Source organism: Drosophila bipectinata, chromosome 2L (genome assembly GCF_030179905.1).
Source record: "Drosophila bipectinata strain 14024-0381.07 chromosome 2L, DbipHiC1v2, whole genome shotgun sequence".
Taxonomy (NCBI): domain Eukaryota; kingdom Metazoa; phylum Arthropoda; class Insecta; order Diptera; family Drosophilidae; genus Drosophila; species Drosophila bipectinata.
This window is the reverse complement of record NC_091736.1, coordinates 7,808,284-7,835,996: the sequence shown is the minus strand read 5'-3', so window position 1 is coordinate 7,835,996 and position 27,713 is coordinate 7,808,284. Positions and strand designations below refer to the sequence as shown.

Here is a 27,713-nt window from a genome sequence, read left to right as displayed (position 1 = left end):
AAAGAAACCCCTTTACCGTCTTTAAGTTGGCTCCCTTCACCCGCTAAAGCCACATCTGTGAAAGGCTTTTTAGGCCAACTCTAATTGCCTGAACTGGTTTTCGGGCCTAGTCCTTACCTGTTGGCACTAGCCAAGCCGAAAGGCTAATTGAAAGAGCTGGGCGAGGCGAAGCTTGCCTTTCATTTTCCACACTGGGGAAAGACGTAAATATTTGCGTTCTGGACAACCCTTTGCTCCTCTGATAGCTGGCCCAGGAGTGGATGCCGAGTGGAATTGGGGTTAATTTAAAATTTATGATGCACTGAATTGTTGAACACGAGAATTAGGATTCATTATAGAGCCACTCTGGCTCATAAAGGCCAGAGAATAAATCACGGAGGGCCTCCGATGAGACAAGATACAAAATGGGTTACGACGCAGGCCTGCGCCTCCTTACAAAATATCCTTTTGTTTATTCAAAGGAGCTTCCATAGCTGTTTGCTTTCTTGTAGTGCATTAAATGGGTTTTAATTTGAAACGTAGTACGATCCCAAAAGGGGTGCTCCTTCGCAGCAATTGTCCTGGCCAAGTCAACAGTGAAAATGAGACGAGATGAAAATTCAAAACACCAAACAGGAGCAAGGATTGCTGTAATTGAGCAGCGCAATTTCGTGAAAATCGCACGGGAAGAAAAGGTGCGTTGTCCTGTAAGTGAACAGCCGCCACCGAAAACGGGAAGCGGCGAAAGGATGCGGCAGGAGGCTGCAAGGATGCGGCCCTGTTGCCTTCGTTTTACTTTTATTTTTTCAATTAAGGTTGACACGGCCCTCCTCTCGTCTCGAATCTGTTTCATGTGCCCAGTCAAGCCGAAAATTGCGCATTTTGTGCAGATGGTGGGAAGTTCATCCTCGAGTCCTGGCCAAAGTTTTGCCTAACAGGATTATAGCATCTACTTGCAGTTCGTCTGCTCCTTGGGTTATCCCTGGGATGGGGGCTGGGATGGGAATCAATCAATTTGTTGCTCTGCTGGTTGCACTAATTAACAAGTTGCCTGGGAATGGTGGCTAGGCACCTGGCTAAGGGCTTTAAGTTGGGGTTTAGTTAGTCTATCTGATGGAAACTCATCCTTAACAATATGCTGGTACTTCTAATGAGCCCTGCCCACATGTCTGTTTGCTTTATCCTTTCCCGGCCTGCCCAGCCATCAATCACTCAATCAGTGAGTTCAATTGAAGCCCCTAATCCCGGCCTGGCATGCACGAGGAGGCACTCGTAAATATTGAATATGACTTATTAGCATTCTGACAGCTGTCACACCAAGAAACGCAGCCAGACACTTGCAATCCAGACTTTCCTCTGCCTTTCATATCAAATATGAATCTCGGGCCACTGCCAAGCTGGTATTTTAGCATAACAAAGGAGTAGGTGTCCGACAGCTCTGCTCTTGGGTTCTACCACCGGTGCCAGGACCTCCAGCCAGGGACAGCTGTGGCCGGGCTTACAACGTATCCTTGATGTGACACTTTTGTCAAATGTTTACACCTTTAACCCTTTGGCGCCATTGTCTTACAGAGTCCTGGAATGTGACCCTCAAAATGGAATCAGTATTGGAATTGTTTGCGAGGCTTTGTTAATTTTTATGTTTCATTAAGAGTATTTGTTTTGGATTTTATTAGAAGGATATAGGTATATGTTTGGTTAGAATTCAATAGATTCAAAAGACGAGAGTTAGACGAAGTGGTTCTATTAGTTTTTAACTAAAAAACCTGTTTTAATTCCACTTTCTTGAATGGAAACTTCTTCCAAACTCATTCGCAATACCCTGCCACCTTGACGAAATGAAGTTCTCGCCGCCTGTCAGCAGCTATGCCAACAATCTCGAACCCAGCCCCAGGGTCATTCATCAAAATTATGTCAAATCATGCAAGCGGCTGTAAAAAATATCCAAAAAATATCCTCCATGAGGACAAACAAAAAACCAGAGAGAATGGAAGGAACGGCAAATGCTAATGAAAATCAAGGCAAATCTGCAGAAAATTTTCATGCAACCGCCAAGACATGAGGCCCGTCGGCCGAGGCGCAGGCGCAGCTGCCCCGTGAGGCAGGAGGACGCATGAAGCTGTCATGTTTCTGGGCAGGCCACCACACCGCAGTCATCCTCTTCTGACAGACAACAATTACAATATCCCCCCCACTCCGACTCCGACTCCGACTCCGACTTCGGGCGAGTGCAGCGTCATTCCTTGTCCTTGGACACGTCATCTTTTCCTTGCGGCTGCCTTGAGCTGATTTGCATTTTTAATCTCATAAGGATGTGCTGCCAGGCATTGTCCTTCCATTCGAATTGTGATGCATTTTTTTTTCCGAGGCGCCCCTGCCCCTGCGGTTACTCAAGCTGCAGGCCACGATGGCAAACACAAAAAAAAATCAGCCCCCCTGGCAGGGATCCGCTTCCCTGATCTACATATGTTTAATCCTGGATTTCTGACGCGCCAGACGTCTTCTGAGGGATAGCTGTCTCCTGTGAGAGTGTCGTAATCCTCACCGTCCTGAGCCGTCACGTCACGCTTGAATAATTCAACGAACATACAAGTAATTAAAGTTCTTTTCAAAACACGAATCTCAGCTTAGCTTTCGGGATGTTGTCGGGATTAGAAGTCATCTGTTTGGTGACAGTTCCTGCGGATACAGGAAGAGTTCTCTACTTTTTTGTAAGGATTTTGTTTTTTTTTTTTGAAATTACATATGTAATTGAATCAGTTTGCCTTGGTTTGGGACGATGGTTCCATTACATGGAATAATTATAAATAATAAAAATATTATATGTATATGTATTATAAATGAACAAATTAAATACATATGTGTTGTATGTACTTTAGTTTCCGATCTTTTACGGCTTTATCAGATCTGTTATTTATTTCCATTAATTTATTTATATTATGGACGACATCGCCTCAAAGCTTTATATCAATACATCGTAGGAGTTGGGATTTTCAGAAATTCTAAACTTTGTTATACTTTTATACATAAAAGTATGAAAAATAAATACTTCAGAAAAAATGTTAGTTCCAGCAAGACTTTTCGTTTGGAAGGATTAAAAAACAATATGCAAAATTTTAGAATTAAAATAAATTTTAACATTCACAAAATTTGTTAAATCAAAATGTACTGAAAGGTACTGAATGTTCTTTAATATTTTAAACTCAAAAAAATACATATTTTTGCAACTTTACCCTAATTTTATGACAATGTCAGATGGTTTCAAAGGGAGCAGATTATTTTTTAACTCGTCTTTTCTCTAAATGGTTTTTCTAACATTTTGTCAAAAATGTATATTTTTTTGATATATCGTTCATTACCTAAAGTTATCTATTTTTTAAAGAAATCAATAAAATTTGTTGATTTTGGGTATTCCGAACCGAAGACAAGGATCACCGTAAAGCACTTTTTTTCGAGAACTTTTCCTACAAAGTACACAGAAGTGGGACATGTAAATATTTATACAAGATCGATATACTATAATCTTCTGAAAAGTAGCTTCCACTCTAGTCTAAGTTCTCTTCCTAAGAACTTTTTAATTATGGGCCTTTTTCAAGTCGCGCCACTGCTTATAACCCTTCATCTACGTCTATGTCTATGGTATAGACTGTGTCTCTGCTAAACTATGTCCTTCTTATAATTATGAGTAATAGTTAATGATTTATGATTACAATCCCCTTACAAATTACTTCCTTAAATTGCTCCTGATCCTTTTAGATTATCTTTGTGGATGAGGTTTCCCGGTCAACACAGTGCCAGCTAGATCAGATATTGTAGAGTTTAACTTTGTATTGTGCCACACAAGTCTCTATTACGAATGAATGATCCTCGAGGTCCTGCTCTTTCCTCTCCTGCGGCTGCATCTGATCCGATTATTCCCTCCTCCAGACAAAGGCAATCGATCTGTTTTATCTTTCGAGGGGAGGGTTCCGGCCATAAGAAAGGAAATAAATCATACAAAACTTAACAAAATCGATCGGCCAGTGACAACACAAATTATGTGAAAGCAATTTCTTAGATGAGAGCACCTCGATAAAGGACACAAAAGGACGCAGAACGAGTAAAAAGATCCGAAAAAAAACGCAAGATGCATCGCAAAAAAACAAGGATTCTGGTGCGTCATCAAATTCCGATCAATTTGCGGTTTTGGATGTCGCTGCGATTTATTCGTATTCGGTTCAGTGGTTAGCACTCGAGTGATGCTCTCCGGCACATGTCCTGCCATCATTAATCATCCTTCCATCCATGTGTCGAGGTCTCTCGGTAATGATGGGGATCGTTTTTCGCCACTAATGGAGTGGCGAGTCTCGCAAAAAAATGTCGTACATCTACACCTCTTTGCGGTTCGACATGCCACTGGCCCAGGCCATTAATGAGGAAATTCTGGTCAATGGATCGAACATCCATAGTCAGGGTTCTTCTTGAGGATCATTAATCATTTAATGGTATTTCTGCAGAGGATGGAGTTATTGGAATGGAAATTTAAAGAAAATTGTAATGCTTTCTACCTAGTTTATTTAATATTATATCTTCATTTCAGTCAAGGATTATAGGCTATAGCTTAATATTTATGATAAAGTATGCAATTACCATAAATAAATATTTTTGTTCGCTCTTTAATAATTTCTAATATCCTTCCCCTCCTCACTAACCCTATTCCATCCTCCAATTACCACAAATTGCTATAAATCACAGCTATCATAGGGTTTTCGATGTAAATATTCCGCCTATAGATCAGATCTCAGATCCTCAAGTTCCTAAATGTAGATTCGTCCTTTTTCTGGCAATATGCAGATTTCCAAATCCTTCAACCGTAGGAAGCCCAACCCAGGGCTGGTACTTAACCCTTGGCGACCTCCAACTGTGCAGGAGCACAATTATTAGCACTTGGACGACACATTCAGGCCTACGCTCCTCCGATCCTGTTCCAGTTCCTGTGCTTCTCGGGGGGACAACCCTTAAGGCCTCAGCCGCACAAGTGTCGATGACACTTGGAGGGATTTTTTCGGTGGCTGTGGCGAAAGGATATGCAACGTTGCCCGCTCGAGGTAGAAGGGGTTAGGTCCCGGCACGTCCTGGCAAACACTTAAGCCAAAGTTAAACGCTTCGAGTGCTGTATTTTTGTTTTTGTTTGCGTTTTCCCCCAGCTTGCTCCGTTTTGTTCAATTCTGTTGGGTTTTTTTTTTATATTTCCTTAAGCCACAGCAGGAGACGTCTTCGCAGTGCGCCTTAGTCCTTGGTCCTTTGCTCGATTTTGCTCGCGATTCTTTATTCCGAAGGCTGAGCCGCAACCTAAATCAATACGAACTCCGTTTTAATTCGCTTAAATTGCCGGCGGGACATCTTAGGGCCGGGCATGGGCATGGGCATGGGCACGGTGGATTCTTTGTGCGAATCCCCGAAAGGATTGCCCTCCTCCGTGTGCTCGGCAATTGTTTGCCCCGCTGTTGTCACAGCTCTAAGCGCTTTAATTTTGATTGCATTCGATTTGTTGTTGCTCTTGTTTCCAGCCACCCCGCCCTTCCCCCGAATGTTTGCACAACTCTTTGACAAATTCACAGGCTTCTTCCGCAGGACACACTCACGTAGGTAGGTACATACATACTATATATCCGGGAATCCGGGGCTGGCAACCAGCATCCTTGGCCTGCGCCTCTGGGCCTCCGGTTTTCGCAATTTTCTGGCGGGCCCAAAAGGAAAAGGATTAACTATTTAGGTTTTTATGTCCGTGTCAAGGAAGTAGCCGACTGACTGTCTGAATGTCCTTTCAGCTACCTCCTGCCATTGAGGTTGCGAATGTTGGGCTGTTGTGCAACGAACTCATTTCATTTGCAATTCCTCGCTTTTATTTTTTGGGAGGAAACTACCAGAGACTACAGTTCAGGCCGTGTGACAGGCACTTTTCAGTGTTTGGTTTGGGAAATGGCAGCCAGGAGTCGGTTGCAGCTGGATTTTGTGGGCAATTTTTAGGCCACAAGAATATTTAAGCCTTAAACTAAGTGCAGTTTGGAATTCAATGGTTTGGAAGTCTTAACTACAATTCTGTACTTATCTGTAGGGCAGTCTCTCCTTTCAACAGAGATCTTTCCATACTTTATGATCTCCAATCCTCCAATCCCCAGACTCCATTCATTGCAGAGCCCATTATATCCAATCGATCGTCACAGATCATCAAATCGGTCTAAGCCAATTACACAGACAGCTGATATCTCAGGAGGTGTGATATGAAGCCCTGCCAGTTTAAGCTAATGTGTCCTGACTTGGCAGGAAGACGAGCTGCACTCTTTATGCGAAAGGACGACATATTTGTCAGGACATTGTCGGTTTCGCTCTGAATAAGCGACAGTTTTGCGACAACAAACCGCCGACCCACTTTGCCGCACAATGGCTACAGGACGATGAAAAGGACGAGGCGGCTGGCAGGCAGCTTCAATGTAGAGCAAAACTCATTTAGTAGCTGTTGATGTTGATATTTACTGTGTTATCCTTTTGTGCAGGATGGGAACGGGAGCAGAGCCTACTTCTGGACAGAGGAGATAAAGGAGCGCCTGGAGGAATGGAGCTGAGCTGCAGCACAGGGCCATTTCTCATTTGGCACAAACATTGGTGTTTCATCAAATGTGGGACGATCCCTGGAAGGCGAAACTGTCGCACATTGTTGCCCCTTGCCCCTCTGCCTCTGATAGATTACGCCCGCCGCACGGGGCACTGGCAGAGTGCCTCTGTGTATGCGCAGGTGGCATGTCCTGGGCCCTAAGCCGTAGCACAAACCAAACGCTGACAGGCGACTAATTACTCGCCGGAGCAGAGCTAAAGGGATTTCGGCATCAACAGGATCAAATTCTTACGACAAGCCATCGGAATTCCCCGCATTTGGACAAGTCCATGAATGGCAGTCCTGCGAATGTTCTTCTCTTTTTTTGGGTTCCTCTACCTGCCGGGCCATAAATCCCGGCCTGACATTCTGTCAACGTCAATGTGGAAGGATTCCCGGCCTGCAACACGCCCCGTTGTGGAAATGTGCAACAAAAAATTGCAAATCCCGATAAGTTTCGGATGCGGGGATTCATTGGAGTCACTGGAGATTAAAGGCCTTAAATAAATCAGGACTTGGAAGGCCATTATTGAAAGGAGGACTCATAGGAGACTAAGCTTATAAGCCAACCACAGAAACCCTGGCCAGCCTGTCGGAAACTGTACCAAGTATATCAACTGGACCTACTAAAGGACTACTATGGGTAGTGCATGTCCTGTCACTTTAATCCGAATGGCATGCAAATGAGAGCAATGTACGATTGACAAATGGCATTAGCCTTTGATGACCATTAAGTCCACTCAACGGTCAGTTGAGTAATCAATCAAACTCTCGAAAGCAACCCCCTAGAGCTTGACCGGTGGCCGGCTAACTGGATAACTGGCTGACTGACTGACTGACTCGCTGACCAGCCACCCCTGAAAGCGTGCTGCACTTAAACTGTCTGCGCCGGCGCGTCGCTTAAAATCGCGCACAGGACAACGGCGCAGGACACGCGACTTGTGCAGTTCATTAAAATAAAATGCAAGCCCTGTAATGCTGTAATGAGGAAAATGCACCGTAATGAAATTAATGCGAGCACGCAAGGGGGTTACAGGCCCAAAGTCACTAAACTACATATAGGGGAAGCTATTTGGACTACTTGGACGGCCCGCTGCTTAGGCATGTGCACTGTGTGGAGCGTGGATCGGTGGTCGGGGCTCGTCATCCCTCGAGTCCACTGGGCATTTGTCAAGTGCCGCGCTATTTTTTGCACCTTGACTCGCCCGGCCCGCATAATTGGAACTTTTTTTCGCTAAAAATGTTACCACTCGGCGGGCAGTGGTGCACTCATTAGTTCTAGTTTGTTTGCCCAGGACAATGCTCCCGTTGTATTTATATATATGCAAAAAAAAACAAAAATTAATAACAACAAGGCCTTCGAGGACTTTGCGGTTGTGGAACGTGCCGACTGTATGGATGTGTGGGCTTTACCAGCATCATCGAAATCACGTAATCCGGGGCCTGGAAACTGTGACAAGCTTAGACAATCAAGGTGTCAAATAAAAATGTCAAGTTTATGGACCGCGCCACGATCGCCACTAATCTGTCAACAAAGGTGAGGCGGCGGCGACGGCATTTCCGGTTCCTAACCGCCGATCAACCCCTTTCCGATGGGCTGTTGCGTGTCCAGGTTCCGGACTGGCAGGCTGACTTACTGACCGCCGGACGGAGGGACGGCAGCGGCGATACGCCCCGACAGGAGGACAGGCAGGCCTGTCATAATTAAAATATGACGCGTGTCTCGGGGCTCGGGACAATAGCTCTGCTGGAAACCGAAAGAGAGGCAGCATGGCAGTGTGTCCTGCCAGTTGCAAGTCCTTTCGTCACGCAAGCAACAGCAGTAGCCAGAGCCTGGTCAAGTCCTGGCAATATGAATATGCCCAGAATAGGCAGAAATATTCGCCCTGGACCTTCGGTCATTGTCCTGCAACTGGGCCAACTGCAGCAAATTGGTTTAGCATGCGCCAATTATACAGATTGTAAACGGAAATTGCCTCAAATCAAAAATTATGGCCCAGAGAATAGCACAAAGAGGTCCTCCTTATTGTACAGCAAAGTCGGTAGAATGTCACGGACGTATGCGGCAAAGGACAAAGTTAATTGGGGCAATTTAGATGTTTTCCGATTCGGCATACCAAAGGTATAAGGACTAGCTAGGGCTGTAGAGCTACTCATTTGACTTGCAAACGACTGGAGAGTCATTGACCCACTGGATAATTTAGTAGATATGATGGCAGAAGACGTAATAATTATAACCCAACGAGCTACAACTTTCTAAGCTCCACTGTATCATGGACTGTACGTGCCCGGACTCATAGTCATGCCCATTACCTATCCAAGCCTCTAGCCCATTAAACTTTTCTGGTTAGAGATAATGCCTCCATGGCACACTTCTGGCATGGCACTCCGCAAACAATTAGTTTGCATAACGACGTGTTTTACTTTCCAATCGAGAACAATGCGAGAAACCCTCTTGGCCCGTCTGGTCAGCGGTCGGCAGCAGCTGTAATAATCATAACAAACCCAGAAGGGCCTATCCATGGGCCCATCTACATATGCTTTTATTCATCACTTTCACTCTGACGGTCCTGGTCCTGGTGCTGGTGCTGGTCCTGGTCCTTTCCACACCAGATGAGATGCTTTCCCATCCGGCAGGCCAGCAGCTGCCCAACCACCCATGCCACTCGCTTTGAAGTAGGTGACGTTTATGCAAACATGAAAGGGATGTCTAATGTCTGATGTCTGCTGACTGCTGTCTGTCGGAGGCTGGGCCTGGTCCGATGTGGCCCCGATTCTCTATGAAATTTCATTACATCAAGATATGAGCTTTGAATTATCTCCGATCGCCCGGGGGATGAGCCGGGCGATGGAACGTGCCCCTTTGATAAGCCAGCGGTGGCAGCAAATAAAAAAAGGGATATAGTGAGGATTTCGAGGCAAAAACGTGCAATGCACATTTGATAAGGATAAGCTTCGAGGGAGTCCAACCCTTCCCCCTGCCGCTAATGAGCACACTTGAGCGAGTCACGGCTGCATTGTTTGCTCAGTCCGCTAATGAAGAGCGGTACATCCGCTGGCAGGACATCCATTGTCCTGTGGCGACAAAAGCGACGCATGTCCATCAAGCCAAATCACACAAAACGCCGAGCTGAGCCGAGCGGGGGTTGCTAACTGCCCTGCCCAAGCCAGAACTCAACCCGCTCATCCAGTTGTCCTTTGTCCTTTTTTTTATCGTGTGTGTCCTGTATTTATCCTTCAACCGGATAGCTTTAAATGATGTTTTTTTCTGCTGGTGTTGCTGCTGCATTTTTAATGCCGTGTAAACTTTATTGTTTAATTGCCTTTTTGGGTGGGTTGGTCCCCGGTCCCCGTCCCCATCCCCCTGCCATTTTACTTTCAATTTCAATTATTTTAATTGCGCCGCAAGGGAATTTATTCGTTTCGTGGACATAATTAACTAATTTCTGGCGATTTGTCAGTGGAACCCGCAATTATGAATTAGGAAGACTGGCCAGAAAAGGACACGCGTCATGTGTGCCGCGGAAAACCTTTACTTGTGGTATATTTTCCTCCTTTTTTTTAGGTATCAATTGCATGTTTTTTTTTTTAGTAGTCCTATCGGTAAGTCTCATCGCATGTCCTTGGAAGGACCTAGGCAAGCCGCAAGATGGACGGGCGGATATGGGGTGCCTTTCCCTCAGATGTCCCGCAAGATCTTGACATTGAAAAATTCCGATCAAGGCTTCCCCCTAGCTCTCTTGCTCTTGATTGATTTGGCAAACAAATTTCTGCCAGTTTTTGCACAGAAACTGCCTCTATTCTGGTTGAAAAATGGCTCTTCTCGCCGAAATTTCTTTTATTTTTCAGGCAATTTGTTTGCAATTTCGGTTGTTGATTTAGGCCGCTGCGGGATGGCTATGGGTAATGGGAAATTCCTTCTTCATTGGCATCTATACGATTAGCTTCTGTTTATTAATTTACTGTAATTTATTATCCACGAATGAAGCAGCTTCTCACGAATCAATCTGGTTTCTTCTCATTGCAGGTAAGCTCCATTGCATCAGCAACCAGATACCTTTAGTCACCAGATGACTAAGATCTTGTAAGACTCTGATATCATCCTCAGAGGCTGACTCAAAAAAGTGATATCAGCAATTGGTTACAGAACGTATTAGAGGGCCAAGAGTACATGGTTCTACAATAAAATTCCTGTAAGACATCCGCAACAAATCCTTCTCCAGCAGTTACTGTCGAAAAAGGCGAACAACTCTCGGGTTTGTTCCTCTAATGCGATCATAAAACCGTCATACGATCTCACAACACCACATAAAAAACCCGAAAAAAAAATAAAAGAATTCGCATCAAAATGTCAAAATCATTTTTTCAATATTAAATTTTGCACGCCATTTAAAAATGTTGAGAAATCGCATCCCTAAGATGGTCCCTAAAGGGATTTGCAGTTCCACCCCTCGAAATTATTGGGCCAAAAAAAAATATATAGAAAGAGCCAAATTGAATTTATGTCCGAAAATATAGTCCTTTCTTGCGAAATTCTTACCCCTACTTAGTAAGTTTTCCCATTTGAACTTTGACCTGGTTCCGAATGGGAAAAATCACTCGAGTGTGCCCGCGATAGTCGGCATTGGTTCGGCCCACTAAGATCTGATCGAGAAACACCCCAAAAACTGGATATATATGTGAAATTTTAATTAATTTTCGATCGGTAATGGAGAAACGGATGAAAATTAGTCGGCAGTCCTGAGAAAGATGACAGTTTCATTGAGAAATATATTACCTTTAGTATATCAGTAGAATTCCTCTATATTATTTTCAATTATTTAAATTGAATTCTTTCTGCCCCCAGGGCATCTTATGCATATTCATGTAACCCAATTCGTTAAACCCAATTACAATTGGCCATATTCAATTATATATCGGACCTAGAGTGCTCTCAGACTTAATTTTAGAAGCGTCGTATATATATGATGTATCGCATATCGCGTGTTTCCCAATAGACTTGTTGTTTTCTCCACTAAATCCCTCAACAAATATTATTTTGGAAGACGCCTCGCGGCCTGCAACAATTGTGATGTGATACAAATATAAAATAAACAGAAAATAAGTAAAATTTAAAACAAATACAAGGGCCTCAGTACCGCTCACCCACTGACCCTGAATAAAGAAGAATTTTTAGTATTCCGGGTACTCGTAGTAGTGCCCCCCCTTTGCCAAAAATTCAGTTCAGCAGAGTTCAGGTTGCCGGGAACTTGCGTCAGATGTGTTCTTGCTGGAAATAATTGGGTTTTGCATATGAAAGCGAATTTAATTTAATTGTATCAGAAAGCGTAAAAAGTGTACATATACCCGCTTGCAATTTATAATCTTATTTTGGGACAGTGAGTCGCATTGGTTTTTTCTTTGGGGCTTCCCCAGACAGAGGGCGAAAGGCGAAAAATGAAGAAAATTATATTTAATATTTGAGATGATTTTTACACTTCAAAGAGGGCTGTGGGGAAGAGTATTCCCCGAAGCTCAAATATACACTTGGAGTTGGAAATTCAAGTTTGTATTTCTTCCCTAAACGATTCTAATGTAAAAGTATCTTGGAAAGAGTATTCATATAGCTCTTAGAAGACCAACAATTTTTATTATAAAATTGAATTTGACTTCTTTTGGCTCGAGGCGCCTCCCCAACTTGGTTTTCCTTCGTTTTTGAAGAAGATTCCCGAGGTGGAGGAGCTGAAAACCAAGTTTTGGGGCTTCAGTACACAACCAAAGATGAAAACCCAGCTCCACCGCTCCACTGCTCCACCGGTGCTTAACATATTTGCATTAACAAGCAGACTGGCGCACAGAGCCACAGACATGTATCCTGGAGGATATGTATCTGCATTTGATGGAGCTGGCTTTTGGGGATTTGGGGGAGAGCGTATCTCTACAGGCCGGGCCATTAAAATTATTGATTTTCTGCCGTCTGCAATTGTGCCCTCTGGCCAGCACAGTTAACCCCCCGTGGAGGGAGGGAATCCACATTTAAATTAATCAACTCAATTTGCGTAAAAGTGCAATGTGGATGGCGACCGTTGATTATGTGAGCAGACAGTAATGTCACTTGAACGAGCTGCCGAGTTCCCCAATCCTCTTCGTTTTTTAATTTTCATTTTTTTCCCTGTGCCTGGAGCTCTTTGAACCCTAATAATTATGTCATGTCTCTATGGGAGGAAAATGCTTCCTCCTTGCTCCTTGGCAATTTCATGGATATCACAAATTTCGCTAATGTTTCTTTCACGCTTCATTACTGACGGCCCGAAGAATATTGGCAAAAGCAGTAACTTGCCAAAACCTGGCAGAGTATTTTCGGTGAAATTATGAATTATTAATTATGGCAAGGGTCCTGCCAAGGGACGGGCATCCAAAATATCACCCCTTCTAGAGCCTAAGCGCATTTGGCGTGAGAACTAATTCGCTTGTAATTGCAACCGAGGAAAATGGAAATCCTCTCGGATAGCCAGCCGAAGGGTTACCAGGCTGTGAATGACTTTCCATGCAAATTATGAAAGTTATGAATACGAAATTAGTGTTGCACGATGGCTATTAAATTGAATTTGCCAATAAGAGTATAGGAAACTCGTTTGAGAAAGGACTCCTTACCTCTAAAGAGTTTGTAATCCTTTTAGCTAAAATTGTTTTTCTTTAAAAAACAGTATTATTCATTCTGATGTTTCAGCTACTGTGTACCATTTTTCATTTGAAATTTTTGACTAAACCATGAATCATATTCGCTCCCTCGCAAAGACATGTGTGGAAACTGACCCCCTTAAAAAAAACGCTCACATCAAAATTTATTTCCATCGCAAATGAGGCATAGTTCCCCCGGAGCTTTGTTAGAATCGTTGTGCGTATTTCCTTATTTTGCAGAGCGAATCAGAATATTAAATATAATCAAATAAACATCATGCGAATGGGTTGTCATACGTCATGACAAATGGTAGGTCTGCGCCCTCCTCTTTTCTGGACAGGGTGTCAAAGTCACCTTGATGAAGTTCCCTAAGCCCGGCAAATATTTGCACAACAAGCTCCGAGTGGGTGTGTGGCAGCAGTATCAGGTTACAGGGCTGGGGTGCAGGCCTAGTGGTTAGCCACAGTAGCTGAGGGAAGCCTAATTTGTTTGAAAATACGAGGGTGCTGCCACTCTAGAGGGTTATTTCTTGCAGAGGGGTGACGGCAAATATAATTAAAGTTTTCACTACTTGGATTGCATAATCTGCCCCCTGACCTGGAGTGGGAGTGGGAGCAGCACCCTCAGGTCGTAATTAGCCCGCGGCTGCTGAAAGTTTTAACCCTTAAGCGCCCCGATACCCATTTTATTAACGTCATTAGAGTTTCTTCTGGCTCTTTTTTTTATCTCAATCTGAATCACTCCAGCCAGCGGAGTAAACCGAGCAGAACTGGGACAATTGAAATGGAAAGTGTCGCACATGCCGAAGGGCAGCAACCGCCAGACCGCCCGACCCACCCACAAGTGCAACCCCCGTGCGGTGCGTGCGTGGCTCCTTGCAACTTTCGTCAATGAAATCTGGGCAGGTCGGCGGGGTGCGACCCAGACGGGCGTGTCTGACGGGAGTCCTTTTGCCAGCCAGTCGTCTTGTGTCGCAGGTTGATTAGAAATTCCATTAAAATTCCGTAAAAAATAATGTACGGGCAACACGGTGGCAGCCGCACCCAGCTCCTCTCCTCTCCCCAGATAGTTTCTCCCAGTGTCGTAGTTTCATCCTCAAGGGGGTGTTTTCTTCCCAGAACTTCCAACCACCCACCCGGCAGAGACGCAACTGCAATCGCGTGCCATGTCTTGCCGTCAATGACTGTACCCCCGGATCTCCTCCTCCGGGCCGGGGGCGCTTTGTATTTCAATGTCGCTTGCCGCTGATGTCGTCTAATTAAGTCGCAAAGTGTGTCCCCGCTTGGGATGCGGAGTGGGCTTTCGGTTCGGACTCGGATTCGGCTTCGGATTCGCTAAAGTGTGGAGTGTGGCCCCGATAAGTGTCGGCGGCGAGCGTGTCCAATTATCGGTCTTATAATGCAGTTCACGTGTCGCTGTCGGTTAGTGGGATTCGGGTTTTGGGCCAAGATGTAATCTGAGCCAACTGCAGGCTGTTATACAACAAAGGGATATAATTTATACTGGCTTAGGTTGAGGGCCGTGTTGGTTTGACTTTAGATAAACTTGGGTTTGGTGGGAGCTAAGGGTAGATATCATTATGGGTCTTAGATGGCTCTTATTTCCTTAACTATTTTACTAAAGTGCGAATATTAGCAAACTAATTCCAAATAATACCATAACCTCCTCTCAACCGGAAGAGCTTGTATCTGAACATTGTAGATACATTTCACTTCCACTTTCCACCTCCAGTCCAGCAATGTTGCATAAACCAGCCATCGACAAATTAATGCGCTTGGTAGGTAGTGTCTGGCCAGCACATGTCCGAATCCCCGCCAGCATCTGTATGGCTCGGGTGAGAGCAGGAGGAGAGGCCCCAAGCCCCCCCGGCGGCCCACTAACCACAAAACGGTGTCTGCACTTATGTCTGCAGCGGGGGGTTGGGGTGGAGGTGGAGGTCTGCTCAGGAGTCTCTCCCCAAGCGTTGTTATCTCCAGCTTCCCATCATCGTCATCATCCCAATGTTTATTATTGCATTTTGATTTCCGTATGATGGTTTGTTTATTGCGCAGTTTTCTCTTCTTCCTGCTCTTTGCGTCATTGGTGCTCTTTGTGGCTCTCTTGCGCGTCACTAGCCACCCCCCAAAACTTGCTCGCTCTCTGGTCTGTTAATACCAGTGCTACTGTTAATCTTATCATCTAACCTACTGATCCGATTACTGTTAGTGGCTATTCAGGTGGGTGACGAAATTCTTCATAATGTTAGATAGAAAGAATACTAGGAAAATGTTTCATAAATGATGAAATTGCATTGAATTTTTGTTCTGAGTAACTTTTTTTAGATTTAATGGAATACTACAATATTATAAGGCTTGTAATTCCTACATCTTATCTCACATGTGCCCCTTGGGTGAAAGCTTATCACAAAATCTCTGTTGGGACATTATTACCTTTGTTTGGGCTTTGGGTACCAACTCTCTCTGATAGCAGTGTTTATTTTTATAAACACTGAATCACAAATATATTGCGTTGCAACCAAAAAAATTGGCCAAAATGTATGCATCGACAAGTCAGTGGGCGGCTTCCGGCGATGTTGACGGAAGCAAAGGTATTATGTTTCGAGTATCAGCAACAAGCTGATACTCTCGCTTACCTGCCGCCTCTCCGATTACCTTTGCAGCTGCTAACAGCACGTGGCAAGAGCTAACAGCGCTCTGTTAGCCGTTCACCCTCTGGGCCGCTGAGCGGCTCTCGCATTTGTATCTCGACCTTTGCTCGGCGCAGACGTTCGTGCGGATACATCAGGGTTAGGGCCGCGTACGTTTTCGCGTAAACTTTCGATACTTTTTCGTACTTGGACGGTCACTTGATGAAATACCGCCAGCAATAATAATTTGGCAGCATCACCGAGAGTAGATGTCGTCACCCATATAAATACGAAAAATATTAGTCGAGTGGTTTTTTTCGAGCTGCTGGCCTGAAATCTAAATGCAAAGTGACAAAATGTGTTAGTCATACTGTTTATTTGTGTGCTAAAATGCAAATCCAAGTCAACCGGACCGAACAAGTAGCAGAAATGTGGCCGAGGAAGCCAATAAGTGCAAATATAAATAAATAGGGGGCACAAGCCAGAAGAGGATTACAAACCAGAAACAGAAAAAAAAGTGTAAAAATAGAAAATCGCCACCAGAACGCTTTTCATTGCCAACCTAAGGCCCCATCGAGAAGCCAAAACCAAAACAAAGCAAAAGCAACAGTAACATTAAGATGTTGGCGGTTAAGAACTTCTTCCTACCGGAACGGGCCAAGGCTCCAGAGACTCCGCAGCGATTCTCCCGGATGCCGGAGGCCTTTCTTCGCTCCATCCGGAGGCGGTCGTTGAGGGTGAAGCGGGCCAAGAGCCTGGTGGTGCCCGATCGCAGCGAGAAACGCAAATCAGGTGAGGTACAGTGTCGATGTAAAGCGACCACAGAGGACTATAGTCATAAGATCTAAGGCCCCTAGCCCCTAGTTGATACCTCTCACACGGCAGACCATTAAAGTATCTGATAATTACTCTTTAAAGCTTAAACCCCCTAAGTTTGATGCAATTTCGTTAATGTGTGACCTTGCGCAAGTTTTATTAAAAATTTCAAACTTTTCGTAAACTCTATTAAAATGTTTAAAAATAAAAAAAAAAAAAAAAAAAAAGGGAAAGACGCAACAATGTGGCACATCGCGTGTCATGTGTCAAAGTGTGAGGCAAACTTGGGGCGTTACAACACCAGCCCCCAGTTGCCACAAAAACAATGCAATTTGGCACAGTTTCACTCTGATACTTCCTCAGTTCCGACTCTCGGGGGCTCATTATGCCAAGTTATGACAGCATAATGTCTTATTTTCCAAGCTTTTTGCATGAAAATGCCAACAGACACAAGTCTCTTTGTGTATTTTTTTCATTAAAAATTTTGGCAAAAATGGAAAGGGAAAGGTCTGGAAAATAGAAAGCGAAAGGTGGCCAGACATTGAAAAGAACTCAAAAGTTTTGGGGAAGGGGACTGGGAATTCGTAAAACTATTCAGCAATCGGCATTGACTTCCAGTAGCCCTGACAACGCCACTCGACACTTGGCATGCAATTATCGATTCTCGAGAGGTGCGGGTCCCCGCCAAGACCTGACCAAGAATGGCCCAGAGAGGAGAGGAAGCCCAGAGAAGGAGGCACATTGCAATCAATGCCACTTAATGACGTCAACCCGACAGCCAGGAGGCGTTCTTATCGCGGACATCCATCCATTGGCTCGTTAAGTATCGGATTGGGATACAACCAAGAAGCTGGTCGTGTTGTGGGCTTTGGAAAATGTGTCAACTGGTCGACTTGCCAGCGAAGATCTCGCCGAGAGATTAGTTGATTGATCTGCGGCGAGATGTTCGAGAGATTACTCGGGTTGGGTATTCGGGTCATGATTCATGGCTGTTTGCTTTGCATTATAGATACTTGCTTTAAAAGTTTGCCTAAAAGATAGATAGACAGATAGATACTTTGAAGACAGTATCATCTTCTGCTTAGTCATGAACTCCACTGGCGACTGCCTGGTTCTTCGCTTCATTAGGGCTCATTAAGTTCGACTCGAATTGCGAATTCCATTCGGAATCCCATTACACTGGAATGAGTGGCTTCTGGCTTTCGTACCAATGCCCCCCCTAATGCCAGCCGCCCCTTAGCGATAAGATAAGGAGTGTACTCGTATTTGCTTTCCATATACTTGATTTATAAGTAATGGAAAATGTGCCTCTATTTATTTCCGTTCGTTCACTTTGTTTAATTAAAAGAGCCTGCCTCTCTATCCGCTGGCTGATAAGCCAAAGATCCCAGATCCCAGATAGGTCTGCCCCCAGGTGAATACGAAATACCTGGCAGATATTCGAGTCCATGTGCTCTAATTCCCCCCTCTGTGACTTTTTAAAGACCTTGACAGCCTTTCGGGGGCTTCTACTATATATTCCCCAAAGATCTAGCGCTTCAATAGACGATTCTCTTCCACGTAACACTTTTTATGTTTTGTATATTTTTTTTTATACTCGCTTTGCTTCTTTTTCCTGTTTTTGTATACTTAAAAATTTTTATTTCTTTAGCCGCCCGTGCACTCAGCGCCAAAACAAGATAAATAAAAAGTCAACACACAAGTCAGGCAGTAGTGCGAAATACAAATACGGGGCCAACATTCAGAATTTTAGACCATTTGGATATTAAAACGCAATTGTATTTGCTCTGGGAATAGATACAGATACATAGATACAGATACATAGATATTTATAATCTGCATACACTGAGTGCTTTCAGATGCGGAGACAGACATGAGATCATGTCCCATGCGGCGAGTGACCTCAGCCCGTTTATGGCTTTCTGTGGGAAAGTTCATCAACTGGTTGTGATCTCTTCCAGCACTACATATTTCGAAGTATTAACGAGCATTTAATTGGTAAACATAAAATTTGTCAGCTTCCTCCCACTCGATGACCTTTCGGGACTTCCTCGCGTGCCCTTAATTAGTCTCTTCACAAGTCTCAGTATTTGCAGTTGAATTAATGACCCGCCCACACACTAATTAAGCAAACTCCCACTCTCGAGCATAGATCGGTGTTTGGCGAACCTTAAAAGGCAACTGGAGACTCTAGATTTTGGTCTGAGCCAGTCGGGGATTGGATCTATGGAAGTGTCACTCTCGGCTCGCCCAGGGGGCACGCGCTCGGCTCGGAGACGGAGTTCATCGATCGATGGCGCAATCCATTAATCATTATCCACTTCACGGTCACCGCTTGGAACACACTTCTTTATATGGTCCTCTCTATATCCAAAATGCACCTTTCTTTTCGGATACACGCCTTCTAATTACAGAGCCTGCCTATTTTCCACATTGTCTCCAGATAGCAGAAACTACGGATACCTGTAATTAATGAAGTTTATGATCTCATAAAAATATGATAATTTCTTGGCGTATCTCGTTTATGATGTCTCTATCTTGGGGGAGATAATTTCGTGTTATTAATAGACGGGAATTGAGGTACTTTTGGATTCAGCAAGTCACTAAGGCAGATGGAAGAATGTCTTAATAAATGTTTTGCAAAGAAACTCCAACTATTCTTCAAAAGTCTTCAAGACTATAAACCATAATGGAAGCCTGGGAAAAAGATCTCAAGTCAAAACACATACTCTGTCAACCATAACGAAAGTTAACTAATCTTGGAAGCTATTTCTAATTTATTCCAACACTCTCGTATTTTCAATTAAATCATTTGAAGACGACTCTTCCCTTGGGGGAGAAACCTGTCAAATCGAAAATGAAAATGGAAGAAAACGTCAAATGGTCAAATGCATTCGGCTCTAATGAAAAATAGCTGGAAAAATATGCAAATTAGACGGCAGCCAAGACACGTCCAAAACGCCGCTTCCGCCTCAAAGCGGCGGGACACTTGTTGGGAGAAACAAAAGTAACTATCCACTGTCCACCGGGTAGTAAGTCCATCCACCACCAAACTGCATCGAACTGCCTCGTTTTCTCCCCAAATTCAGGCAGGGAATGGAAGTTGGTTGGTTGGTAGGGCCAATGGTTTGTTGGTCAAGCTCCCACCAGAATGCAAAGTGTATCTAAACAGAACGATCGAAAATTGAATTTTGAATGGCCAGTTGCCACGGCCCTTTTGTTTTTTTCTATACAAAATCATAAAAATCCCCTCCTGGGGTCTCTACATACAGAAGCGGAAGTTCTTATTTAGGTTTTGTTTTGCGCTCCGCTCCAATCTAGGGTCTAATGCCCATTGAAATTCAAATGTGGCGTTGACACCGCCAAATTGGTCGTGGGGCTTAGGGCTTGGGACTTGGGGCGGCGCTTCCAGCACTCACAAATAATAATAATAATAATAGTAGTAGTAATAGTAATGAAATTCCAACTTACAATTGGCCATTCCAAGGTTCGCTAGAGTGGGTTATAGGTATTCCCGCCATGGACTTCCCTTGGCTGACCAAGTCCGAAAGTTCACTCACTTTTCGGACTGATTCCTTTTCAGGAACTCTTATGAATCTTACAACATAACCGGTTACCGGTTGAATCTGATGGTATTTTTTGTCGCATTTCGGTTGCTTTGTGGGCTGCTCTGATCCGACTGTTTCTGATATCGACACTAGCCTACGGAAGCTGCGGGTTTTCTCACAAGATTACCATCATAAGCGTCATAAAGTGTGGAGTTAATAAGGAATATTCGGTGGAGAGATATATGGTTGAGATGAGAGGCTTAGTCTTTAGAATGTGGGAAAGGTAGGCCCTGATTAGGAGCAGGATTCTTTAGAGTTTTATTGTTTTTTTGTTAGTTTCCTGTATCTCTTCGATTAACTTTAAACATCTACCTTGATGTGGAGTGTAATTCAATAGCCTTCTCGGAGGCAGCCGTGCATTGGCGTATGACTGATAGCGGGGAGTTAGTGCCGGCTGGTTGTTGGCCAACAAGTCGTTGAACCGCGAAGAGGCAGTGGGACACCCACGGAAGCAACTCTTCAGAGACAGATCTGCGAAGGAAACTGCCGGAAAATTTGTTGTGGAACGCACACGATGCCCAGCTACTCCCATAAATAAGATTGTAATGGAGGCTGCCGGGCGGAGAACAATACTCGTCATAATTCCTAGCTCTGCAACAAGAAAAGATGTAAACGAGCTGGACAATGGCAGATGAGCAGAGATTTCTAGGTAAGGCTACTGCCCAAATTGGCCAAAGGGAAAGGTAGAACGTGGCTCTGGCAGGACGAAAAGTAAAAGTAAGAAATTTATGAATTTGTTTCGCCCGATCGACCAAGAAAGCGGAAAGGAAAGCAAAGGAAAAGTCAGCTGGTCAGTAGCTGGTCAGAGATCGCAGAGCCAGCTGGTTGGTTCTCTAACGAGGCGCCTGACCATTCCAAATCGATTTCATTTAAAATCAAATTTATGAGACATAAACGTCGTATGGGATACTGCCCCATCCTGAAGGACATTCCTCTCATATTTGTGCTGTTTTTTTTTTTGCAAATCCCCGATCCTCGATCCCCGACCGCAGAAGGAAAACCTCAAAGCAAAGATGGACCTGGGAAACAATCAAATGCTCATCATTGACAATCTCACCGCATAAATATTAAACACAAATACGATTCCAATATTATTTCGTTTTATGACCGGCCATTGGGCCGACTCGGGAGCAGCTGACAAGACGAGCTGGAATCCCAGGAAAAAATCCCATTTCCCATTGCACTTTCTTCCACCTTTTTGGTGACTTTCTTTCTGGGATTTTTGCAGCCATTGTCTTCGGGCCTGGCACTTCATAAATATGTCATATTTAATAGAGTACTGTGAGTACTATGAGCTACTGAGCCACCACCACCGGGATGTCCTGTCCTCTCACTTGCTTTCTCCTTGCTGGCATTGTCAAGAATTTTTGATTGACTCGAATCCTCCAGCCGGGTGTATGTTCTTTTTTTGCGCTTTTTGACGAAAAAAATCATCCTCAGGGTGGAGAGGGCCTTTGTAGAAAAAAAAAAGGTAAAAAATGTACTTTTCTTCCCCGATCATTGTAAGATGATCTCGGGACAGTCGTGTCATAAATTTGATATTTAATCGTTTTGGGCTGCGAATACAATTTAAATTCTTCTAAATTATTAATTTAGGAATTCCATATTCTCAGAGTCTCACTCTGATGTCTGATGTCATCTTATAGAAAGGCCTTAAACATAGATTAGATTGTCTTCGATAAGGTTGGTCAGAATTCTGAACTAATATAGATAGACATATTTTTAAAGAAAAAGAATGATTGTTTCTTGGAGTGACGAGCTAGTTTGGACTTTGGAAAATAAAACTTCCATTTGCTAATAGCTTGGGTCTGTAATTTTGAAAATGAATTTAACAAATACCCTAAAGCTGATAAGACAGCTCCATTTTCCCCATTATGTGGAGGGAGATAACGAGTGATTTTCTATTTGCTTTCGGTTACTTTTTATTATTTTACTGCCGCGTGTTTTGCAATTTACTTTTTCTGTAGCCTCATGATAAATGGGTTTCAACACACTCAGAGTATCAGTTCCAAGGCCCCAAACTGATAAAACCCCGAAGAAAGGAACTCGGTTCTCAGTGGCAACTGGAAACAAGTTTGGTTTCTTGAAGAAACCAAAATGGAGTACTGCCCAAGGATGCTTTATTACCTGAGGACATAAATCTGCCAGCCAATGACAGCATCCAGGGCTAGACTCCTTAACCCCTTTCCCTGAACCCCTGGGCGTGGTCTCTCGAGTGCCGGCTCTTCCCGGCGAGCCATTTTAACCTTCAACCGTGTTTGGACAGCAAATTGAATAAAGAATTAAGTGAAATTGCCCGCTCGGAATCCAATTCATCAAACACATGCTCCGAGTGATCTCCGCCAGCTCTCGCTGATATTCGCCAGCCATCTGCTGGTTGCGATGTTCGCGGGTTTGCTAATGATGCGTGAATTTCTGTGTCAAATTGGAAATGTTTCTGCTGGATTTCTGGCCGATGAAGTCATGGCTCTAGTAACTAGTAGTGTATCTGACGGATTCGGATACAGTTTCAGGTACACACCCCTTCCTCTGGCATTGCTGCCCCGGCGGAGGAACCTTCAAGTGTCGCAGTCATTCATGCAGAACAACAGTTGGACGAGCTGGTGTTCCCCGCTGGCGCTTCAGTTTCCCATTTGTTTTCTATGACTTGTAATTAATTGGAAAAAGTAACTATAACTGGGATTGGCGAGTGCTAGAGAGTTAATTTCGTTTGCAGAGTGAGGAGAGTACGCCAGGTAGACCCTATTCCGGTCACTTTTCCGGCCTGTGACATCCTCAGCCTGCTTCCCAGCCTCCTTCGCCCGCTCCTCGTGTAATCTTGTTTGTGCGATCGCCCTTTTTGCTCCGAAATCATTTGTGGGCTTTGCTAATTTTCTTTGCCTTTTGTTGTTCCCCTAGAGGATGGGAAGGAGAGGTCTTCCTGCTCTTCCTCGACAACAACCTGGCCGTGATCTTCTTTCACCGATCACCGATCTCGGCCCGAAAACAAACGGCCAGCCAGACAAAAAGAAAGTAAATCAGATTTTGGAGCAGATGTGCAGAACGTTTGCAGAAACTGCACTAACGAATTGAGAAAGGTACCAACGAAACGCCAACACCAGCCTCGAAAGAAAGGCATCCAGAGTGAGGGTCTCTAGATTTATGGCCTCTTGTTCTCCTGGTCTCTGGCCCGGAAGACTGGACACTGTCGACACGGCACGGCCTACCTAAATATTTTCGTAGGCATCGCAATGCAAATAGGCATGTGATTTATTTCGGAGGTCTTTTCATAATTTCTCGAAGGAGGCAGGGGCCTATGGCTTATTAAAATCATATTATTGAAACCAAAAGTATCAAAACATGCAAGGCAGATTTCAATAGATGAGTTATAGCTTATCTAATTAGCGGAAATTGAGGTTCAGGCTGAACCGCAGCTGATTATAGCCTAAATACTCATATTCAGAATGTATTTTCTCTTCATTTTTATGGCTTGCGATGTCCTTCAGCTGTGTTTTGTGGAAAGGACAGTCGTAAAAGTGGACCCGATGACAGTTCTAACTGCTCCCAACTCCTAGTTTGTGGCTACCGTAAACAACTAAACGGTTGTAAAAATTTAACGACTCAACTAGGCGCCTCCTGGTCAAATAGAATAAATGGATATGTGTGTATCTCCAAGATGCCTGGCACGCTTCCACTGATAATTCTCAACTCCCAGCTGCTTGTCATAAAAGCATGCTATCTATATCTCGGAAGACTGTGGGTCGTGAGGTCACCTGGTCTCGGTCTCGGCCAAGAAAACACGTTTTCCCGAACCAGAGCTGTAATGGAAAATGAAAATTTCATATTGTTCGCTAATTAAAATGCTTAACCCACATCAAGGGCCCTAAATCCCAGCCTTCTTATCGCCTCAATGCCAAAAGTGTACAAAACACAAACAAATAAAGGCAGGAAATAAAGGATAACACATCCAGGACCAACAGAGAAACCCCTTTGGAACAACAAACAAGTCGGACACTTTCTATCCTTCTATGTAAATGGAAAGTTCGGAGATCGAAGCTAGTTTGCATACGTAATTATTTTGGGAATTTTGACAGCGATGGCGACATTTGACATGAGTTTGAGTTACGATCCCAGAGAGATAGAGATGCAGTCGCCTTACAGGGTTACTGGGCTGGGAAGAATGGAAGAAAGGGTTGCCCACGGCCACTGCTGGTGGTTTGAACTTCACACATAAGCCGATCGCTATCCTGGACCGATCCGATCTGAGCCGATCCGATCCCTCGGGCGGCAGTTAACCCCCAACCCAACCCAACCCATCCCATCCCATCCCATGGCCCAGACAGTTGACATCATTAGTCAAACTTAAAGATGCATTTGTAACTGGCTTGTAGCTGTAAGCGCTTTAGGCTAATGACGAGCCATTAATTAGGTGGGATCTGCTTAGACGATTTGTTACAATTCGAGCACTGATCGCGGAGACCAAGGAACCAGTCTTTCCTAAGACATCCGCCATTCTGAATCTCAAACCGAAGCCCATTACCCTTTTTCCCCAGCGGAGCATGCAAATTGCAAAACCGCGCTAATTTTTCGTCCCAGCCCTCTGGGCGCGTATCACTTTCAATTGGATGGAACAATTGAAACGGTCTCCTTTTGAGGCATTTATTTCGGTATTCGGTATTCCCAGTATTATATAACAAAAGGCATATTTATTTCGTTTTAATTTGTAATTTTGCGCTCTGGTCAGCGCGGCGAGAGTCCAGGCCAAACCAGTTGAACTTGTTGTCTTGTCTTGTCCATCTTCTTGACTGGCAAACGAAACGGGTTCCTAGCCAGATGACAACCCCTTGAGAGGGGCCGTATCCATGTCCCTGGACATGTCGCTGTCGCTGTCGCTGACCATCCTTCGAAGGCTAAGTCCTCCTTGTTTACTTAACAAACTCTTAACAACTCATAATAGAGCAATTTTCACGTATTTCGGGGTGCAGTAAATCAACGCTGTTCGACTGGTCACTCCTTCCACAGGGAGGACCTCCAATCTGGTGTAGATGTGAAATCGATCATGGGCACTAGGAGTTCTGCTGGGAAGATCTGTTGGTGGCGCAACAGATGGCGGCACCTCCAATCTCAGATAGAAAAAAGCTCCATCGCAACAGCTGGCTTGCCTTGGATAGCCATCTGAGGCATATACGCTAACCTTGAGATCCTGACATACCCTAAGTCTTGTGGAGTGACTGCGAGCCGACAATGAGCTAATTTAAATCAAAAAAGTGTTCGAGCAACTGACAATTGAAAAGCTTCAGCTTCGGAGAGGGGCAGGGCCAGACAATTGCCGAAAATTGAAAAGGAAGCTCGGTCTTGGGCTCGAGGCTGTCAATCAAAGGATGGATGATGAATGTGCCTTGTACGGTCTACATACATTTGCATAATGATGGGAGGATGGGAGGATGGGTTCTCGAGAGCTGGAAACTTTTGCCCGCGACATGTAGGTCAGAAGGGAAACGGGTTCCGAGATCGCTAATTACGCTGCAGGGACTTCTTTTTCAAAACTAAATCGAAACTCTTGTTGCTAATGATGATTTGATGCCCTCTCCTTACAGATTCGTTTGTGAACAGCCAGGAATGGACGATTTCGCGCTCGGTTCCCGATCTCAGGCTGGGAATCGTCGGGTCGCTCAACTCCGGCAAGTCGGCGCTGGTGCACCGGTATCTGACCGGCTCCTACATGCAGGAGGAGTCCCCCGAGGGTGGCCGCTTCAAGAAGGAGGTCTTTATCGATGGCCAGAGCTACTTGCTGCTCATCCGCGACGAGGGTGGAGCTCCCGAAATGCAGGTGAGTTATCGAAGGGACTCTAAAATGGGCATGGGAATGGGGGTGACTCTTGGCCGGAAAAGTTTCTCCTGCCGTAGACAAATAAATTTTCCCTTATCATCTTGTAAATATTTGAATTGAGGTCAGCGTGGGATCAACTGGGGAAACTTCTTGGGTTTCGGGGGTTGTTGGCCGGGACTCGGGGTTCTTTTTTTTTTTTTTATCAATATAATTTGATTGAAAGCTTGGGAACTACGACTCCAGTGCTGGCTTAAGGTAACTTTTATTCTTTTTAGCCTTATAAGTTTCCCCCTGCAGCAATTATCCAAGTTTCTGCCACTCGACTTGCCCCAAACTTTGTGCCCCAAAGGGCTGTAGGCAGCCCTGATGACTCACTGGCCAATCGAGCTCCAACCTTTGGCATGGACTTTGTCGCAACGGCAGATAAGCGTCTCTCCGCCAGCTTTTTGCTGGCCATTATGGCAATACGTGATGCAGCATCATCTACTCCTGGCGTCGAGCCAATACACCAAAAGGTTAGAGGTTGATCGGGACAATGCCGGGCTCTCGACTGATTGAGAGCAAACCCCCTGCCTCAAGCTCGGCCGCCCTGCATCAACCCCTGCCCCGGACTACCACCAGTTGGGCAATCAAAGTTCCTCCCAATCCCGCTCCGAATGCAATTGAATTCCGTCTTTTGTCAATACGGGGCAGCAGCAGCGTAATTAAAGTGAACTTAACCACGGGGCTATTTACATTCGAACAGGGCCTTGACTCATTGATTCCCCCGAGGCTTCTCTGGCTCAGTGGCTCAAGGAGCTTTTGTTCGGCACTCGGCTTTGATATATAGTCCATATATATATTCATGTATTATATATTCGCATTTAAAATTTGCAATTGCAGTTTATAATCCCCGGCTACCCCCGGGGGTCTGGCCCTGGGCCTGAGCCCGAGGCTTAAAGGGTGAAAGTGAGGATTATAAATTTTAAGCTGCTTTCGCCTTTCACTAGTCCCGCTCATTTTTTATTTGCGGTTCTATTTACACGACCTACTACTAGAGGAGGGAGGGGGGAAGAGGGGAGGTACTCTAGGGGGTTGCTTGGCAAAAAATGTGCCAGACACGCGACCCTCGAAATCCCAATAATATCCCTATAATCTCCACTGACTGACAGGCTTTTGCTATTTCCTGCTGACTCCCGTTGTTATCAATTTTTTTTTTATTTAAATTTTCGATTTAATTAGAAGTTTGAAGAATTTTTGCAAGTCAAGCAGATGATTGACCTAAATTATCGTTAGGATGCATAACAAAGTATTACCTATTTAAGGGGGAAGTACATAATTGCAGGAGTACAGTTTGAGAAGAACAGTACAGTTTTAGAGAAGTCTTTTTACAGTTTTAGAGCCACTGTGCTATTAACCATTTTTCGCGCTTCACTTCACCTCGAAAACTGTCAAACTGTCAATCAACCCTCGCACTTGAGAGATCCTCCCCCTTAACCACCCTCCCCCCCCTAGAGTGAATTCTGGGTTACTTTTGTAATTCTTTCCAATTCACAAATTCGAAGCAAACGATTCCAACTAATTTCCCATCACTTTCTTTG

The 27,713-nt window shown here is 44.5% G+C and overlaps 1 protein-coding gene across 2 annotated transcripts in view; it reads left to right on the top strand.

The window, feature by feature from the left end:
* The window catches only part of CenG1A (Centaurin gamma 1A), a 48,575-nt gene that overhangs the window by 15,300 nt on the left and 5,562 nt on the right, over window positions 1-27,713 (top strand). Inside the window, exons 1-2 of one of the 2 annotated variants that reach the window (XM_017253256.3) lie at window positions 16,023-16,692; window positions 25,901-26,133. In XM_017253256.3, the coding sequence (XP_017108745.2) occupies window positions 16,521-16,692; window positions 25,901-26,133 (405 nt within the window). In that variant the 5' untranslated portion in view covers window positions 16,023-16,520. Of the gene's footprint in view, window positions 1-16,022; window positions 16,693-25,900; window positions 26,134-27,713 lie in introns of those variants that run through there. The other variant, XM_017253255.3, reaches the window with a different exon arrangement.